The sequence below is a fragment of the Cryptomeria japonica genome, chromosome 10 (assembly GCF_030272615.1).
Source record: "Cryptomeria japonica chromosome 10, Sugi_1.0, whole genome shotgun sequence".
Lineage (NCBI taxonomy): Eukaryota > Viridiplantae > Streptophyta > Pinopsida > Cupressales > Cupressaceae > Cryptomeria > Cryptomeria japonica.
In genome coordinates, this window is record NC_081414.1 from 784,959,221 (window position 1) to 784,980,230 (window position 21,010).

The following is a 21,010-nucleotide window of genomic DNA, read 5'->3' on the forward strand; positions in this document are numbered from 1 at the left end:
AATAGCTCTTCCTTCTATTGAAACTCTTTCTCCTAATGAGTACACCATTGCAGACTGTAGCCTTAGACAAATTTTGTCTCACACTTTTAGAAATATCACAAATTATTGCAATACTCTCGCTAATAAATATATCATACTTCTATAAATATTTTTAGAAAGACTCATCCTTATATTCTCCCTTGAGAGAAGAAACAACATCAATCTAGGATGCAAGAACAGAGCCCTGACAACTCCTACTAGATAGATGTACAGTTACTTGAACTCTTTTTGTCATTTGCATTTTTGTCATCTCATATTTCCTATTTCTTCTTGAATCTTTTGGAGTTATTCCTATAACATTATCTTTAGTAACTTCCTCCTTTGATGAATTCCAAAAATATTTTTCTTCTACCTCTATCATATTTGCATTATTAGAATTCACTTTTGGACCTGTTCCAGCACAACAACTTCTAGGATCCCCACTATCCAGACCATTTCCTTTACAATTTTAATGACTTATTCATCTATTTGCATGATGAATCCCTTGTAGACTTTTAGATCCTCACCAATGATGAGGTAGAGTCTAAAATCTATATTGAAAGCACAAACGATCACTATTATTTCTGAGTTATATGCATCTTTAACAAATAGCTCAAGCTTTAAGCCATAATTACTGCATTACTCTATTAGACTAACTAATGTTTTTGATTAAGGGAAAAGAAGGGTTTGAGGAGACCCAAAAACCCCAAAAAATAGGTTTTAAGGGGACCCAAAACCCCAAACAACAGGTTTTAAGGGGACCCAAAACCCCCTGGATGAACCAACATCCAAAACTCAGTATGAAACAACTGATCAAAAGATATTCAAAGATTCCCTACAACCAACCTCCAGTGAAACGACAGCCAAAGGAAAAAAGAAAACATTACAAATCAGGCTGGACCTGAGCAAAGAGACAAGACTCTGAGGGTTTTGACTGGCTCCCACAACCACATAAGAGGGTTTTCATTAGGCTCCCATAACTTGAAAGGTACTGAGGGTTTTGACAGGAACCCACAACCAAACAAGAGGGTTTTAACCAAGCTCCCACAACCTGATATTAGGCTCTCACACCCAACACCCCTTACCAAATACAAGAACCATAAAAAACCAAGGTGTGCCGTTTAAAGTTGGTAGCAAACACCTAGCTAGTCAAAAAAATTATTAACGAAGGAGGGTTTTTATTGGCTCCCTCAACCAGGAGGAACAAGAACATGGCTGAAAACCAAAAGCTCTCCATAATCACCTCCTCAATAGGGATCAGAGGAATAGGAACAATACATAGCACATACTCAGCCATCAAGATTCTGAGGTTCTTAAAAATGGCTTTTGATAGGCTCCCATAACCTAAAAACCCCATAAGCGTAAGTTGAATGAGATACCTGCACCGAATCAACTCCTTGCCTCAATAGGAAAAAAGGGCCAAAATCGTAAAGGCATAGAGAGATCTTTGAACAACTAGTCAACTCCAAACAAGTTCCATCTAACAACATCTAGTCACTAACTCTTCCCCTCTATAGAAGAATGACCCACCTCAATAAGGCAGGTTGAGAGGAACTGAGAGATGCTACCCGAACAAAAAGTGAGCCTCTTGAGAAGACAAGGATCAAGAAAGCATCTCCACCCAACAAGAGGACCTCCATCAAATTTGGAATCCATGAACAAAAAAAACCCCATAATAGATAGTCTCCCTGAAAATAGAACTGTCACCTTGGACTATAGATAGACAAGTAAGGCACAATCAACAAGGAAAAAGTTTCCACCATAAATCCAAGGAGCATGGGAGGGAGGCATGGGGTTGGAAGGAAGAGCCCTAAAAAATAACAAGTAGAGCACATAATCCAGGTAGAAAAATCTTCCAAAACCAGAAACCCCCAAACCAATGTTGTTCATCAATAAAACCATCTAAAAACACTCAAAAAAACCTCTAACATGCTAAAAAAAACTTATCATCAAGAGCATAAGGGGGTTTGTTAGATTTTCATTCCACTCTACCCATCAAGCAATGCATACTATCTAGTTACTGAAAGAGGAATCGACACCACCAGAAGGTGCGGACCCATACTCACACTTTTCTCAAACCTTTTCTTCTAATTTCTTTACTCATGTCATATTCATCTTCTCCTTTTATTTGTTAGCATCAATTCTCTTTACCGTACCAATAAACATCTCATATCTTCTACAAAATATAGCAACGTGTCCAATTTTACTATAGTTGTAAGAAGTCAGACATTGTTTTGGACCATATCCATTCCTTCTAACATTACCTGTTGGGTAAGTGCACAAAGATGGTGGTAAAAAAGGGGGGTATAAGTGGACACTTTTTTTTTTTTTTTTCTGAAATCAGGTGAACCTGAACTTGGAGGCAAAATTTGAAAGTCATACAATCAAGATATGAAGATAATCAAAGAACAAATATTATAGTACTCTGAATCTAGTTTCCAAAATATTAAACTTTTTTAAAAATGGATAAGATTAAGGGGTTCAAATCCTTCGCGTACAAAAAATAGACCCTGATTTTTTTTGAAAAACATAACATAGTGTTTGACATGTGCATAAAAAAAGTCATAGTTAGATTTAGTATTTTGAGAAATCCTTTGGCAGAAATATAGTTAAGAGTGAGCACTAGAAGATTTGTATTTTTTTTGTAATTTTTTGTTGATTATTGTATTTTTAATGATTTTTCCAGTCGAGCACATCCTGAAAATTAGGTACTTGTTCATGCATGAAGCATAAGTTGCACTAAACAAATCGAAAATACATTTTTTAAAAAAAATTGTAAAGAATCAAGTGCACTACAATAATATATAAAGTTTTTAAAATTTGGATAAGTATATCAAAATTTATTAAAAACATGATGCACCTATGTCTTTGAGAACTATGGAGACACTCGTAAAAGAAATTCAATAATAATATGTTATTGTTGTTCAAATTTTTAAAAAATTATATGGTTAGAAATCTCAGAAGATGGGTGAAAATATGGTGGCAATTTTAGAAATACCCACTTGATGAAGTGTAAACCCGATGATGACAAACTCGATAAACCAAGTTGATAAAATAAAACACATAAAAAATGAGGGAAATGGAGGGAAATAAAACATCCAAACCGTAGCTTTGTCATCCAGGCCTATTTCCAAGCCTAAACAATCAAAAGCGCGTATGGGGTACTTATGTTGTAAGTAGCGCGTACGCGCTATGTTTATTATAAACAACGTGTATGTGCTATATTTACTATAAATAGCACGTACACACTATGCTTACTATAAATAGTGTGTATGCGCTAAGTTTGTTTAAATTATGTTTATCATGTATGCTCTCCTAAGAAAATTGAATGATGGATTTGTGTGTGTGTATTGAATAGGAGGAAGAAGGGTCTGAAATTGAACCACGGGTGCATTACTGTGACAAACAAGGAAACCTGCAACAATATTCTTCTTGAATGTGTTTTTTAATGTGCAAAGCAGATGTGGAAAATAGTGTCAACAAAGCAAAATGATGAGTTAGAGTACCTACAATATGTTTTCAGAAGGAAACAACCAGTAGGAAGAGAAAGAGGGAGAGTAACACAGATGATGTCCTAGAGAATGATAGTGGTGGGTATGCGAGAGTTCCCATGTTGTTACACAATGCATGTGACCTAAAGAAATTAAAGTTTGTTGTAAGCATGGTAGTGGTAGTATATGATGATCATCACTTGTCAAAAGGATTGGAAGGGTACATACCCATGAAAGAAATCAATTGTGTAATTCCTATAGTCGCAATCGAGATCAATCCTATAACCTTACAAATTAAATAGAATCATATGTTTTAGAAAGGCAATACTCTTAGGGTTAGGTCAAGATCTTACACTTGCTTTCTAGCGAAGCCTCGTTGTTTGTTCGCTTCGAGTCTCTCTTATGCTGACAATGGTCTAACTTAGCTATATCAAAACTAAACTATTGATGTTGTATTGTATGATGTTGTATTCACAAATTTAAATAATATATCATTTTATTATCCCATCATATGACCCCGTAGGTGTCATTAGAGGTCATATTGTTTCCTAAGAGGTCATATGGTGTCCTGTGACCCCTTAGGACACCATATGACCCCTTAAGACACCATATGAGACCGTATGATGTCGTTATGTGTCTTATGGTGTCCTATGACCCTTAGGACACCTTATGACCCCTTAGGACACCATATGGTGTTGTTAGGGGTCATATGGTGTCCTAAGGGTTCATATGGTCTCCAATGGCCCCTTAGGACTTCATCTCCATCCCCCCCCCTCTCTCTCTCTCCCTCTCCCTCCTTACCTCTTTCTCTCCCTCTCCCTCCTTACCTCTTTCTCTCCCTCTTCCTATCCCTCCCCCCTCCTTCTTCTCTCCCTCTCTCCCTTCCTCCCCCCTCCTTCTCTCTCCCTCTCCCCTGTTAGGACCCGGGAGGCAACTGAGAGAGGGAGGGCATGAATCAGTTGTCTATTAATTTCAACCCAAATATAACTTAATTAAACTTGATGCATAATATCGGTAACCCAAAGTTAATGCCGGTTGATAGATTAGCAATTAATATTAATACCGGTGAAACTCAATGCATAAAATAGAAAGAGAAACAACATCCACAATACATAACACAGAGATTTGTATGTGGAAACCCTGTAAAGGGAAAAACCACTATGGGAAATCTTACCCACAATCAGATAATTCTACTGCAGATAGTATGTGTATACAAATGGGGTCTACACATGCAAAAAGGCCAACTGCCTAGAGCTCACTGCTCAAACACAAAATAAGAGTCACACTGACTACAAATGAATGGTTAAATCCAATGATAATGTACTGCTCAAAGTAGCATCTCCAATATTGGATTCAGTACCGGTTAAGCCATGATAATCACCTTCAAACCTTCCTTGAACCTTCTCTATGGTCTTCTCATACAATCTTCAATATTCACACATACTATGTTACAATACCATATACCATTACTTCTCTACTCCTTTATCTCACTGTTGAGATCTTGCATATATACCAAAACCTAGCACCAAATGTGTAGGTCGGCTTACTAAGAATATTACAGTAAAATCAATTACAAACAAGTCAAGATGCGATGCATCATGTTGGCTCAATACATTTATAATAATAATAAATCATCTCCATATCGTGTCTTGTTGATCTGGAATAGATAACGCATACCAGTCCATAACCTAGACCAATTTGTTGGTAACAGAAAATATGTCAACCCGATTAGACCAATAACCAAAATACCAAAACCAAGTGTCCAAACCTATTGGCATTATAACAGACAAGGGGAGATCGTTGGCATTTCAATAAGGATATTGAGAAGGTTGTTGATGATTATGGATATAACTGATTAAGGATGTTTACTGTCTTAATATTTTTATTTTGTCATTGATGTCAAGAAATTGATTTTCTAATTCAGTATGATGTTGCCATATCTTAAGAAGTATGATTTGATGAGTATAAATATGTCGGTAAAAGACACAGAAAGACTGTGATGAATAAGGGGAGAAATAAGTTATTCAATGGGCAACTATTACCGAGTTAGACAATGATGAGATCATGATGTTTAGATTGTTTTGATATCCTACATATGCTATTGATTGAAAGGTTAATGCTATACTATGTTACCAAGCAAAGAACCTAGTCGGTAAACCCTAAGGAACCTAGTCGATAAATACTATGGTTATCGCTATCGGTTAATGAAGGCGGAATGTCTACAGAGTGAAGTTTAGTATTTACTGAGTTGCAACCGAGCTGTAACAGAATGCATTAAATGATTAAATGTGTTATTTAATGAAGGAAGCTGATGAGCTGGAATAGATTAAATGATTGGTATGCCATGCATGAAGTTTGTTAAAGAATCTATGGCAATAGAAGATCGACAGAAAGATCTATAGCTCAGATTGAACCGCAATACCTTAGCACAAGTTCCAAGAAATCTATGGAAGTTCCAAGGTGAGGTAAAATGTTTTCAGATCGAAGGATACATTTAACCTGGTCAAGTTTAAAGATCTGATGGCTATGATTGGTCATGGGATATGTGATCAAGGAGATTAAGTGGTTAGCAAATTGTCTATAAATAAGGAACTGTTGATAAACAATGAATGCACGCAAGTGTGAGCACAGGGATGCTACATAGTAATTATCGAGCACTTAAGCTTGAAGACTTGTTTGATTAAATAGAGTATAGAGCCCAACAGAGGGACAAGATAAGTCCTATGACTAGATTGTATTAAGCAAATAAGAATTTGCTTTAGCATTTTTAGATGTGAAGTTGCAGATAGAGTTTTATTACTGTTATTTTGTAAAGTGACAGAAAATCTCTTAACCGAGTGGACTTAACAGTCTTATTTGTAAAACCCTCTAGCAAGGTGACATTCTAATTGAGTGTTTGAAATCCTTTAACAAGGTCACTTCTAACAAGGTGAAGATCCTTACAGATTTGAGGGAAATCCCTTAACCGGGTCACATCTAGCAATGTGTTTGTAATCTTTAACAGGATTTGCTTTTAACCGAGCAGACTCTAGACGAGTATATTTTTAGTGGGTCTGAAATCCCATAGCGGTTTTTCCCTATTTGGGTTTCCACATTAAATCTGGTGTTATGAGTGTTATGATGTTTATATGCTTATAAGTTTGCATGTTTAGCAGTTTTGGTTATATTGTTGAAGTATATGTTATCGAGGTTGAATCTATTGATTTTATGGAAGATTATGTTTATATGATTCACCCCCCCTTCTCATCTTGTTAGCTTGGCATCTGTACTTAACAATTAGTATAAGAACTATCAAAACCATGTCTTTACATAACCAAGTGATCTCCAGATGATAACAAGTCATCGTTAGTGCCGGTGAACAATATACCGGTGACTGTGCATAAGTCACTGAACATGCCTATGAACACAATGTGCCAGTTCAACATAACCAAAGATCTATAGAAGGAAAAGTGTTGGCATCAATGAAAAAAATAGTGCAACACATCCATAATACCAACAATCTCCCCCTTTGGCATTGATGGCAACAAAAGATGGAAAAACATCTAAGTGCCAAAACAGAATGCCAAAAACCAAAAACCAACAATCTCTAGAATAGATCAATACCAGAAATATATCTTTCCCTCAATGAATAATCTCTCCCCCTAGGATAATATTTCCTACATACAAATTTTTTCCATAGATACCTCTCCCCCTTTGACATCATATGCCAAAGCAATACAAATACCAGAACATACAATCAATTCATATAACCAATTGTTATAACCAAATACTCCCCCTGAGAAGTAGCTCTCCTCCATCAAAGCTGGAAAAAGGTTTCTCTATTAATTTCTGCCAGTTTGATGCCAATCATCAACTGTCTAAGTCTCTACTGATGAGGGTATTACCCCAAGCTTCTCTCTGAGATATTCAAAAGTTTCCTTAGGAAAAGGCTTAGTAAAGATATCTGCAATCTGCTCTTTAGTATTCACATAAACCAATCTCACTTCTTTTTCTTCAACATTCTCTTTCAGAAAATTATATTTGATAGAAACATGTTTAGTCTTAGAGTGAAATACCAGATTATTTGATATATAAATCGCTGCTAAATTATCACAATAAATGATTATTGGTTCTTTGTATTTTACCTTAATATCCTTCAACATTTTCTTAACCCATAATACCTGAGTACAATTAGTTGCTGTCGCAATATATTCTGATTCTGCTGTTGATAATGGTGTACAACTCTGCTACCAAGAAAGAATGCTCCGCCAATGGTTCTCTTTCTGTCATCTATATCTCCCACCCAATCTGCATCAGTGTATGCACATAGATCAAAATTTTCATCTTTAGGATACCATAAACCAAGATTTGTTGTGCCTTGTAGATACTGAAAAATCCTTTTCACTGCCGATTCATGATTTTCTTTAGGATTACTCTGAAATCTTGAAACAATACATACTGCATTCATTATATCAGGTCTTGTTTGTGTCAAATACAGTAAACCTCCAATCATAGATTTATATCTTGTTAGATTAACAGGAGCGGAATCATCCTTCAATGTCAATTTATTAGTTGTAGTCATAGGAGTACTTACCGGTTTGGAATTTTCCATACCAAATTTCTTCAATAGTTCCTTCAAGTATTTTGTTTGACAGATGAATATACCTTTATTAGTTTGTGAAATTTGCAATCCTAAAAAGAATTTTATCTCCCCAATAATAGACATTTTGAATTCTTCCTACATCTTATTAGCAAAGTCTTTACACAATCCATCTTCTCCTCCAAAAATAATATCATCAACAAAAAATTCAATAACCAAGATGTCATCATTAGTCACTTTGAAATATAAGTTGTTTTCAGCATTACCTTTAGTGTAACCAAGCTTCAAAAGATATTTGTCCAATCTAGCATACCAAGCTCTAGGAGCTTGCTTCAATCCATACAAAGCTTTCCTTAATCTGCAAACCATATCTTCATTATTTGTCAATAAAAATCCATCAGGTTGTTCAATGTAAACTTCCTCTTCAAGATCACCATTCAGAAATGCACATTTTACCTCCATCTGATATACTTTATAGTTCTTGTGAGCTGCAAATGCAAGAAAAAATCTGATTGCCTCAATTCTAGCTACCGGTGCAAAGGTTTCATTATAATTAATTCCCTCTTTCCGTGAATATCCTTTACACACTAATCTTTCTTTGTTTTTGATTACCTTACCATCTTCATTGAGTTTATTTCTAAATACCCATTTAGTTCCAATTACATTTTTGTCTTTAGGCCGAGGAACTAATGTCCATGTATTATTCTTTTCAATTTGTTCTAATTCATCTTCCATATATTTAATCCAATGTTTATCTTCACATGCCTCAATAATAGATGCTGGTTCAATTTGAGAAATTAAACATACCTCTTCATTTTCCAATCTTCCTCTTGTCATAACACCTTGATAATTATTCCCAATTATCTATCTTTCAGAGTGATTTAGTCTTACATACCTGGGTTTGTTCACTTGATGCTATTCTTCAGTCACCGTGGAATTCTCTCATGATGCTAGTGTGACTGAATCCACACTCTGTACCGGTGCACTCTGTATAGGTTCATTTATGATCATCTCAACTGCCAGCTCATAATTTATAGATCTTGAATTTCCTCTAAATTGTTCATCTATATTCACATTAGCACTCTCAATGATCTTCTGCAATCTTTTATTAAAACATCTATATGCCTTGCTCTTAGATGAATAATCAAGAAATATTCCTTCATCACTTCTAGGATCAAATTTACCAATATACACATCTCTCCTAATATAACTTTTGCTTCCAAATATTCTGAAGTATTTAAGAGTAGGAGTATTAGCAAACCATAGTTCATAAGGGGTCTTACCGGTTTCACCTTTCATGTGAACTTTGTTAAAAGTGTAAACCCAGTATTCACTGCTTCTCTCCAGTACACATGAGGTAGATTTGTTTCCAATATCATGCTTCTAGATGCATCCAGAATAATTATGTTTTTCCTTTCCACAATTCCATTTTGCTGAGGTGTTTGGGGTGCTGATAGTTGTCTTCTGATTCCATTCACTTCACAAAATGTATTGAACTCCTTAGATGTGAATTCTCCTCCTTGATCTGATCTTAAACATTTGATTTTCTTACCGGTTTCATTCTCTACCATTTCTTTGAACAGTTTGAATTTTCCAAAAGCTTCTAATTTCTCCATGAGAAAAGTAACCCAACACATTCTAGAACAATCATCAATGATTAGCATAAAGTATCTATCTCCTTGTAGACTTCTTGTTCTTGCCGGACCACACAAGTGAGTATTGGTTAAACCAAGAACATTATTGGATTTATCAGAAATACTCTTAAAAGTTGTTCTAACTTGCTTTCCCATTTGACATTCCTTACATACCAGATTATGAGGTTTTACAATCTTAGGTAAATCCATTACTGCCTTAGATGAACTGATCTTTACAATGCAATCAAAATTCACATGACAAAGTCTCTTATGCCATAACCAACTTTCATCAATATGTGTAATCAAGCATGTCTTTTCACTGTTATTCAAATGAAAGATATTACCTCTATTATGATTACCGGTTGCAATCTCCAAACCAGTTCTATTCATGATTTTGCATTTACCATTCTTGAACTATAACTGAAAACCCTTTTCAACTAATTGACCAACACTCAAAAGATTATGCTTCAAACCTTAAACATAATAAACATTGTCAGTATTGTGCTTACCATCAAAAGATATAGTGCCTTTTCCTTTGATCAAACAAGCTTTATCATCCCCAAATATTACTAGACCTCCATTGTATTCTTGAAAAGACAAGAATTTACTTTTATCACCAGTCATATGATGTGAACGTCTAGAATCTATAATCCGTTCATCCTTTTCTTCAATTTTAGCTGCCAAGGCCTGCTCTACCGGTGGAACAGTAGGTGACGATTGATTTTCTTTTATTGCAATAAAAGCCCATCCATTGTCTACCGGTTCTTCATCAGAATCACTAGTAACTCCTTCATCAACATAGTAACATGATTTGTCTCTGTTCTTCTGCAATCTACATCTTTGATATTTAGGGTTATGCTTATATCTTCTTTTAGCCTCTTCTCTCAATCTTGCATGTGTATTAGGACATCTAGATGCCATATGACCAACTTTATTGCAATTAAAACATTTAAATGGTGCTTTACCTTCATACTTACTTCCAATAGGACCTTTAGGCATTTTCCTTGCAAATAGTGCTTCAAGTTCTTCCACTTCATTTTCCTTTCTGATATCTTCAAGTTCTCTTGCATAAAGTGCTTTCCAATAAGATTTGTCAGATGATGATGATGATGCTTTGAAGGCCAAAACTGTCTTAATTATAGCAACAAGACCAAATTCCTCAAGCTCAAATGCTAAAAGTTTTCCAACCAAGGTATCTCTAGATACTGATGTATTAGGCATTGTTCTCAACTCATTAATATCAATTACTTTCATTTTGTATGCCTATGGCAATTCTCTTAAAACTTTAGAAACAATTTCATCTTCACTTAAGGATCCTCCACAACATTGTATTCCCAAAACAATTTCATTAACTCTTTCCATAAAAGCAAAGATTATTTCATCTTCTTCCATTTTCAAATTTTCATACTTGACCCAGAAGTGTTCCAGTTTTGCAATTTGACAGTGGTATCTCCTTCATTCAATGTCTCCAATTTAACCCAAATAGCTTTAGTAGTAGTTCAGTCTGATAATCCCATGATTTACTAATCTGACAAGGCACTCAAGAGTGCTTCTCCTTCTTTGCAATCATTCTCTCGATCCTTACCCAATGTTGGTGTATTAGGTTTATTCGGTGTAGGACCAACATAGAAATTATTTGTAACATCCCATATGTCTCTTCCAATGCAATTCAGATGTGTCTACATTTTGATCTTCCATATACCATAGTTAGTTCCATCAAGTTTCAGATTGTCCTTCCTGAAAAAGTTTGTGCCATAGAATCTTCTCAAGCTGTTAAACGTTTGCAAAAAGAGAACTTGGCTCTGATACCAATTGTTAGGACCCAGGAGGCAACTGGGGGGGGGGGGGGGGGGGTGAATCAATTGTCTATTAATTTCAACCCAAATATAACTTAATATGCATAATACCGGTAAACCAAACTTAATGCCGGTTGACAGATTAACAGTTAATATTAATACCGGTGAAACTCAATGCACAAAACAGAAAGAGAAACAACATCCAGAACACATAACACAAAGATTTGTATGTGGAAACCCTGTAAGAGGAAAAACCACAATGGGAAACCTTACCCATAATCAGATGATACTACTACAGATAGTATGTGTATACAAATGGGGTCTGCACATGCAGAAAGGCCAACCTCCTAGAGCTCACTACTCAAACACAAAATAGGAGTCACACTAACTACAATTGGGTGGTTAAATCCAATGATAATGTACTACTCAAAGTAGCATCTCCAATGCTGGATTCAATACCGGTTAAGCTCTGATAATCACCTTCAAACATTCCTTGAACCTTCTCTATGGTTTTCTCATATGATCTTCAATATTTGCACATACCATGTTACAATACCATATACCATTACTTCTCTACTCCTTTATCTCATAATTGAGATCTTGCATATATACCAAAACCTAGGACTAAATGTGTAGGTTGGCTTACTAAGAATATTACAATAAAATCAATTACAAACAAGTCAAGATGCGATGCATCATGTCATCTCAATACATTTACAACAATAATAAATCATCTCCATAACGTGTCATGTTGATCTGGATTAGATAATGCATACTGGTCCATAACCTACACCAATTTGCTGGTAACACAAAATATGTCAACCCGATTAGACCAATAACAAAAATACCAAAACCAAGTGTCCAAACAATGTCTTCAACATAACCAAGTAATCTCCAGATGATAACAAGTCATCCTTAGTGCCGGTGAACAATATAACCTACCGATAAACAATATAACCTACCGATGAATAATATACCGATGACCGTGCATAAGTCACTGAACATGCCGATGAACACAATGTGCCGGTTGAACATAACCAAAGATCTCTAGAAGGATAAGTGTTGACATCAATGACAAAACTAATGCAACACATCCATAATACTAACACCCCCTACTCTCCCCCCATCTCTCTCCCTCTCCCTTCCTCCGTACCCCTTCCTCCATACCCCTTCTTCTCTCCCTACCTCCCCCTCTCTCTATCTCCCTCTGTCTCCCCCCCTCTCTCTCTCTCTATCCTTTTCCGTCCCTCTACCTCTCTCTCCATCTCTCCCTCTCTCTCCCTCTCCTTGTCCTTGTCCCTCCCTCTACCTCTCTCTCCATCTCTCCCCTTCTCCCTTCCTCCATAATCCTTCTTCTCTCCCTCCCTCCCCCCTCCCTCTCCATCTCTCTCTCCCTCTCTCTCCCTCTCCCCCCCTCTCTCTCTCTCTCTCTCTCTTCCTCTCCCTGTCCCTGTCCCTCCCTCTACTTCTCTCTCCCTTCCTCCATGACCTTTTTTCTCTCCCTCCCTCCCTCCCCCTCCCCCTCCCTCTCTCTCTCTCCCTCTCTCTCCCACTCCCTCTCTCCCCCCTCCTCTCTCTCTCTCTCTCTCTCTCCCTCCCACTCTCTCTCCCTCTCTCTCCATCTCTCTTCCTCTCCCTCCCTCTCTCCCTTCTTCCCTCTACCTTTATCTCCCTCTCCCTTCTTCCCCCCCTCTCTCTCTCTTCCTCTACCTCTCTCTCTCTCTCCCTCTCTCTCCATCTTCCTCCCTCTACCTCTCTCTCCCTCTCGCCCCCCCCCCCTCGCCTCTCTCTCTCTCTCTCTGATAGGGAGATTGCTAGGAAAGTGCTCAAAAGGCCAATTTGCTCAAGTAGTTCAATTTGTTACGCAAAAACTTATTTAGTCTGCTGTATGTGTTTACACAATCAGTCTTGTGGTTATAGTGTGAAGTACTTCATGGTTCACTTGCCTAATAAACTCCCTTTTAGGTGATGGCTCACACCCATGCTCAATCTACTCAAATTACTCACTCCACCCAACTACTCATTATCAACCCCTGCTCGTGGCATTCAAGTTTCTATTTCCAATGCACATTAGCAACTCTAACATGTTCATGTAGGGACAACAAGGTCTTCTTCAAGGTTTTGGCAATCAAACTTTGTTTATGGTTCATAACCCTTAACTTACTCACATTCGCCAACTAAGGTAAAAAACCCCCAAATGAGGCTACACACTACCCAAGGCACTAGATATCACTTGTTTGACTATTTGTTAATTTTATTACAAAGTTTCATAAGCCCAAAACTTCTCCTTGTAATCGGGTCTAAGCATTTTTGCAAAAACTGTCAATTGTGTGTTATGCAACCCAAAAAGGCTACTAGCTCGTGGAGGCCTAATTGGCACGTTTTTGCTTACCCTTATCAATGATGGGCTTCTTGACCATGGAGGATGATTTGGTTAGTGTGGATTAGGTCTAAGAGAAGATATTTGTTTGGTTTTGGACTCCTTCAAAGTGGTTTAATTACTGTCAACCATTTTAGGCTTAAACATATGGTTTCATGAGGGTTTGGGTGCTTCCACCATGGATTCTCTCCATCAAAATTGTTTCATCCTCCCATACTACTTGGAGACTTCTACCATAGAAAATTAGAGCTTCCCTTGCCTTTGTTAGATCAGCATTATGCCAAACACTTGGCAAACAATTGAAAAATCAGTAAAACTGTCACTCTGACAGTCAAATCACTGCCCTTTTACCAGTCAGCAAACATTACAATTTGGGACCTACAAAATGAAGAGTTTTGAGTTGGACAAACACCTCAATGAGGTCTTCAAACATTGATTTATCTCCTATTACAATTCGTTCTTAGTTACAAGGCTTGGATGGTGCTTTTGAAGCATTCCATAAGCAAATTTACAACAAAATTCAGAAAAATAGTGAACTCCCTGTTTTGTTTACAAAGTGAGAAAGATTAAATAGAAAAAGACATTATAGCACATCAAGATGATGCTTCACACCCTTGGTCACATGTACAGACCTCTACCTCATTCATTTTTTTACTCCAAATTACTTTTGGGTGCAAATCTCGAGTTTTTGTTCATGCTACAAGCCAAATAACCAATACTTGCCTAGTATTCGCTCAAGTTCATCTTCCAAACACACTTTTGGCACAAAATAGAGCATATGTATAGTATATACATGATTTCCAACTTGACTAAATCCATTATGTGGGATCCTAGACCTGGATTGGCCAAGTGGTGACATTTTAGACCTTCAAACCCTTGACAGGGCAGCGAGCACACAGTTTGCAAATATTTTTGTACAATCCAAGTTACAAGAGAAAAAAATACCAAAATCAATTAGAGATAATTATAAAAATATTATTAACACCTTCCAAAGGTACAGTACGGACTATGGAGCTACAGTACGGACTGTTTTGCAAAGGAAGAAAAAACCAGTCATAAAAGCCAAAATTTCATGTTTTTATTGAAAAGTTCTTGCTCATAAAATCACCAAAATTATTCAAGGAAAAGGGAGGTTTTTTTATAGCCCATCCAATTATTTATCCATCCTTGTATGCACAGGAGGCTTTCACAACTATATTTTGCAAGAAAAACCCCAAAAATGACAACTTTTCTTGCTCAATGAGGCATTTTTGACAGCCTAACCTTGTCAAATTGCCTAAACAACTTAGGCATGCTTAAAAACACATAAAAAACATGTTTCAATGCTTTTGAAGGCATTAGAAGACCTTTTTGGCAATTTTGCACATTTTTGCCAAAAATTGCCAACTCAAAGCCTGAAAGGCAAATGTTGATCTCTAGAGCCCAAAATGATATAAAAACCACTAAAAATGACACAAAACAACCTAAAACAACATTAACAACCTAACACAAGACATTAAAAACATAAATCATTAAATACTCAAAAATGGGAGTTTTACTCAACTAGGTGCTCCTGCACCATATTCCCCCCAAAACAAAGAAGTCATGTGACTCCTTGAGGCAGAAAAGAAGAAGGTATGCCAAATTTTTTAAAGTGAGCTTTAGGTATCCATGTGGCCTCTGAGAGAGGCTGATACTTCCATTTGATTAGATGCTCCATGTAGGTGTGATTCCTTGTCTTTTTGAGAATCCTGGAGTCTAGAACCTGTTTTGCTTGGGGAAAAGAAAGAGAAGGGAGAGATAGATCAGAAAGGGATTTATAAACATCTAAAACTCTTTGAATCTCCTCAGGTGGCTGCCCTCTGAAAGCAATCAGATCTGCAACATTAAAAATGGGGGACAAAGAAACATTAGTAGGCAAATCAACTTTGTAACCATTAGACCCATACTTAGCCAAGATCTTGCAAGGGCCTATCCTCCTCATCTGAAGTTTGATTGGAACTCCCTTTTGTAGCCTTGCCTTATTCAAATTAACCATCACATAATCACCTATGGAAAACTGAACATCTCTCTTTGTAGCATCCGCTCTTGCCTTGACTTTTTTAGAGGCATCTTGGAGAGCTTACCTCACTTGCTCATGAACCTCCTTCATGGAGTGAGCCATGTCATCTACTGTTCCACTCTTATGCTGCAAGTTAGTGATATCCCTCAACTCCATTATACCCTTTGGATGCATACCATAAATAACTTCAAATGGACTTTTACTTGTAGACCAATTAACACTGTCATTGTAGGCATATTCTGTTTGATGAATGAGCTGGTCCCAACTCTACCCATATTCCTTTGTCAAGCACCTAAGCATGTTTCCAGGAGACCTTTTCACAACTTTGGCTTGGCCATCAGTTTGTGGGTGATAAGCTGAACCAAAAGAGAGATTAGTACACAATCTCTTCCACAATGTCTTCCAGAAATGACCAAGAAACTTAACATCCTTATCTGAAACAATGCTAGTAGGAAAACCATGAATTCTAACAACTTCTTTGAAAAACAAATAAGCAATATGACTTGGATCATGTGTTGTCTTACAAGGAATAAAGTGAGCCATTTTGCTAAACCTGTCAACTACTACAAAGATGCTATCAAATCTTGCTTGAGTTCTAGGTAATCCTACCACAAAATCCATACTAATGCAATCCCAAGGCCTATGTGGAATGGGAAGAGGCTGATATAAACCAGAATTAGAGGAATTACCTTTGCTTTCTTACATACCAAGCACTTCTCAACATACCTCCTGATGTCTTTCTGCATCTTAGGCCAATAATAGAACCTTTGAACCAACTCTAAGGTCTTGTTGAGACCAGAATGTCCACTTAAGCACCCATTGTGCTTCTCTTGAATGAGGTTCTCTCTCACAGAACCTTTTGGAACACACAACTGTCCACCCCTGAATAACAAACCATCCTGCAAAGTGAAATCAGCATATGCACCATGGAAGTTATTCTCAAAAGCTTGGAAAACTTTATAAGCTTCAACAAAATCATCATCAGTAGGATACATGTCTTTGAAACTATCAATACCAATGCTTTGAACTTGAATCTCATGAATAGTTAACAACCTTCTACTTAAAGCATCTGCTACTTTATTCAACTGACCCTTCTTATGCTTAAGAGTAAAAGTGTAAGCTTGTAAGTATTCTACCCATTTAACATGCCTATGATTCAGTTTATCCTGTGAGTTCAAGAAACTAAGTGCCTAATTATTTGTGTATACAACAAACTCTTTAGGAAGAAGATAGTGTCTCCACTTCCTAAGTGCTTGTACTAATGAATAGAGTTCTAAATCATAGGAAGAGTACTTTTTCTTTGCATCATTAAACTTCTCACTAAAGAATGCAATTGGTCTATTTTCTTGACTTAAAACAACTCCTACAACAATATTACTAGCATCACATTCAATAGTAAAAAGTTTGTCAAAACTAGGTAAAATGAGTACTGGTTGAGTATCTACTTTAGTTTTCAATAATTCAAACCCCTTATTGGCTGCAATTGTCCACTAAAATGTTACCTTTACACCCCCTTTGATGGTGTCTAACATTGGAGCACAAATCTCACTGAATCTCCTGATGAACTTTCTGTAAAACTGTGCCAAACCATGGAAGCTTCTGACATCACTGGCTGTCTTAGGAGTTGGCCAACTGGCTATTGCTGCAACTTTAGAGTGATCCATTTTTAGATTGCCTCTTGATACAACAAAACCAAGATAGACCAATTCTTGCCTCAAGAAATCACATTTTTCTAGATTAATGGTTAGCTGTTCATCAGATAACTGTCTCAAAACAATAGCTAAATGCTTCAAATGCTCTTCCTTAGTCTTACTGAAAATAAGAATATCATCTAAATACACAACAACAAACTTGCCAATGAAATCATGTAAAACTTCATTCATGAGTCTCATGAATGTGCTGGGAGCATTAGAGAGTCCAAAAGGCATGACAAGCCACTCATAGAGACCCTCATTTGTTTTGAAAGCTGCCTTCCATTCATCCCCCTCTTTGATTCTTATTTGATGGTAACCACTCTTCAAGTCAATCTTACTGAAATATTGTGCACCCCCCAAACAATCCATCAAGTCCTCTATCCTGGGTATGGAAAATCTGTATCTGATGGTGATCTTGTTTATGGCTCTGGAATCTATACAAAGCCTCCATGTTCCACCCTTCTTAGGTACCAACACTGTAGGTACTGCACAAGGACTAATGCTTTTCCTAATCAGCCCTTGGTCTAAGAGTTCTTGTATTTGTCTTGCTACCTCTTTGTTTTGTTCAGGGGTCATCTTGTAGGCTGCCTTATTGGGCAAAGAGGCTCCAGGTATGAAGTCAATTTGATGGCTAATGGCTCTAGGAGGTGGTAAGGCCGCAGGTGTACCATCACTAATTATTTGTTTGAAGTTATCAAGGATTTGCTACACCTCATATGGTATCTCAACTTTCTTTTCGACCTTTTCTTCCTTGGGTTTCACTATGAGTGCAAATCCCACTCCTTCACCCTCTTCTAGTGTTTTTATGAACTCTTTCTCATTCACTAACAAGATGTTAAGTACTTTGTTGCTGCTCTCTCCTTCTTCAATGAGGGATTGAACTTGATAGGTTAATCCATCTTTCTGAAATGAGTAGGAGTTTCTTTCCCCATCATGTTGTGCTTTTCGGTCAAACTACCATAGCCTACCCCACAACATGTGGCAAGCATCCATAGGAAGGATGTCACATAGGATCCTATCTACATATCCACCTATGTGGAAATCTACCCAGGCTTGCTCATTTACTAACACATGTTGTCCCTTATTCAACCATGTGACTTTGTATGGCTCCTTGTGTTGTATCCTAGGTATTTTCAATTTGCTTACTGCTTCCTCTTATATGATATTATTCGTGGATCCTGAATCTATGATCACCTTACACACCTTTCCTATGATCTTACACTTAATCCTGAACAATGCTCTTCTCTGTGAGGCCTCTATACTATGTGGCTTCTTCATTAACACTCTCTTGATCATTAAAATCTCACCATCTTCTGAAGCTAGGTGGTTCAATGTTGAAGTTCTTGTATTACCTCCATCTTCCTGAACATAGTTTACCCTCTTTTCACCACCATAGGATGAACTGGGCTTCTCTGGGCATCTATAGGTAGGGTGGCCCAACTTTTGGCAGTTATAGCACTTCATGGTTGAGAAGTAGGACCCTCTCCCTAGTCCATTAGATCTACCCCTACTGGGGTTGCTTGATCCCCTACCCCTATAGTTGGGTTTTCTCTGAGAATCCCCACTTTGCTCAATAAGTTTATACTCTCCCTGGGATCGTTGATCTATGCTCCTTCCCCCAAAATTGCCTCTATGGCCTCTACCATCTCTTCCCCTACCTCTTCCTCTATTGTTTTGCTCTTGCTTTCTCCTACCTTTCTCTTCCACCTTAAGTGCCAATTGATAGCACTTGTGTACTGTTTGTGGGCATAACAAGCTCATCTCTTCCTAGATGTTCCACCTCAATCCATTCAAGTACCTTGCCACTTTTATAATCTCATCCTCTACTACTCTGGGTCTCATGCATAGTTTTTGAAACTCCTTAGTGTAGCTACTAACATCTAGGTCTTTTTGTCTCAAATTTTGTCTTTTCTTGTGAAGTTGTATTTCATAGTCTTCTGGGAGGTAGGTTTCTTTTATTTTGGCTACCATTGCTTTCCAGGTGGCTATTGGTTGCTTACCTCCTTTCACCCTTTCCTCTTGGATGAACTTCCACCAAGTTAAGGCTACCCCTCTTAGCCTTGATTTGGCCACCTTAACCTTTTGTGCTTCAGTCACTCCATCACATTCAAAATGGTTTCTAGCCCTTCAATCCAGTCTATAAGGGCATCTGGATCCATCTTCCCACTAAAAAGAGCCACTCCCTCTAAGGCTTTACCACTCATATCTCTCAAGGCTTTCAAGAATAGTTCTTTCTCAATAACAGGGTCAGGCATGGGGACCTCATCCTCTGTTGCCATCATTTTACCCTGATCTCCAACCTTATCATGGACTTCTTCAGTTTTGACTTCTACTTCAGATAGTTTCATTGCTAGTTGATCTAATCTTTCTCTGGGTGCCCTATTTTCCTCTTCTTGGTCCTCAACCTTCTTGGCCAATTCTGCATTGGTCACCATGTTTGCCTAATGTTTCTTTCCTCCTGAATCTTTTGTTGGCTCTGATACCACTATGATAGGGAGATTGCTAGGAAAGTGCTCAAAAGGCCAATTTGCTCAAGTAGTTCAATTTGTTACCCAAACACTTGTTTAGTCTACTGTATGTGTTTACACAATCAGTCTTGTGGTTATAGTGCCAAGCACTTCATGGTTCACTTGCCTAATAAACTCCCTTTTAGGTGATGGCTCACACCCATGCTCAATCTACTCAAATTACTCACTCCACCCAACTACTCATTCTCAACCCCTACTCTTGGCATTTAACTTGCTATTTCCAATGCACATTAGCAACTCTAACATGTTCATGTAGGGATAGCAAGGTCTTCTTCAAGGTTTTGGCAATCAAACTTTGTTTATGGTTCATAACCCTTAACTTACTCACAATCGCCAACTAAGGTAAAAAAAACCCCAAATGAGGTTGCACACTGCCCAAGGCACCAGATAACACTTGTTTGACTATTTGTTAATGTTCTTACAAAGTTTCATAAGCCCAAAACTTCTCCTTGTAATCGGGTCTAAGAATTTTGGCAAAAACTGTCAATTGTGTGTTATGCAACCCAAAAAGGCTATTAGCCCGTGGAGGCCTAATTGGCACTTTTTTGCTTACCCTACCCAATGATGGGCTTCTTGACCATGGAGGATGATTTGGTTAGTGTGGATTAGGTCTAATAAAAGAGATTTGTTTGGTTTTGGACTCCTTCAAAGTGGTTTAATGACTGTTCACCATTTTAGGCTTAAAGATATGGTTTCATGAGGGTTTGGGTGCTTCCACCATGGATTCTCTCTATCAAACTTATTTCATCCTCCCATACTACTTGGAGACCTCTACCATACAAAATTAGATATTCCCCTACCTTTTTTGGACCAGCATTATGCCAAACACTTGGCAAACAATTGAAAAAT

The 21,010-nt window shown here is 37.5% G+C and overlaps 1 protein-coding gene across 1 annotated transcript in view; it reads right to left on the reverse strand.

The window, feature by feature from the left end:
- Positions 1-19,915, reverse strand: part of LOC131039274 (protein LURP-one-related 5-like) — a 52,205-nt gene extending 32,290 nt beyond the window's left edge. Inside the window, exon 1 of the mRNA XM_057971977.1 lies at positions 19,731-19,915. Coding sequence (XP_057827960.1) covers positions 19,731-19,915 — 185 coding nt within the window. The remainder of the gene's footprint in view (positions 1-19,730) is intronic.
- Between the last annotated feature and the right edge of the window lie 1,095 nt (positions 19,916-21,010).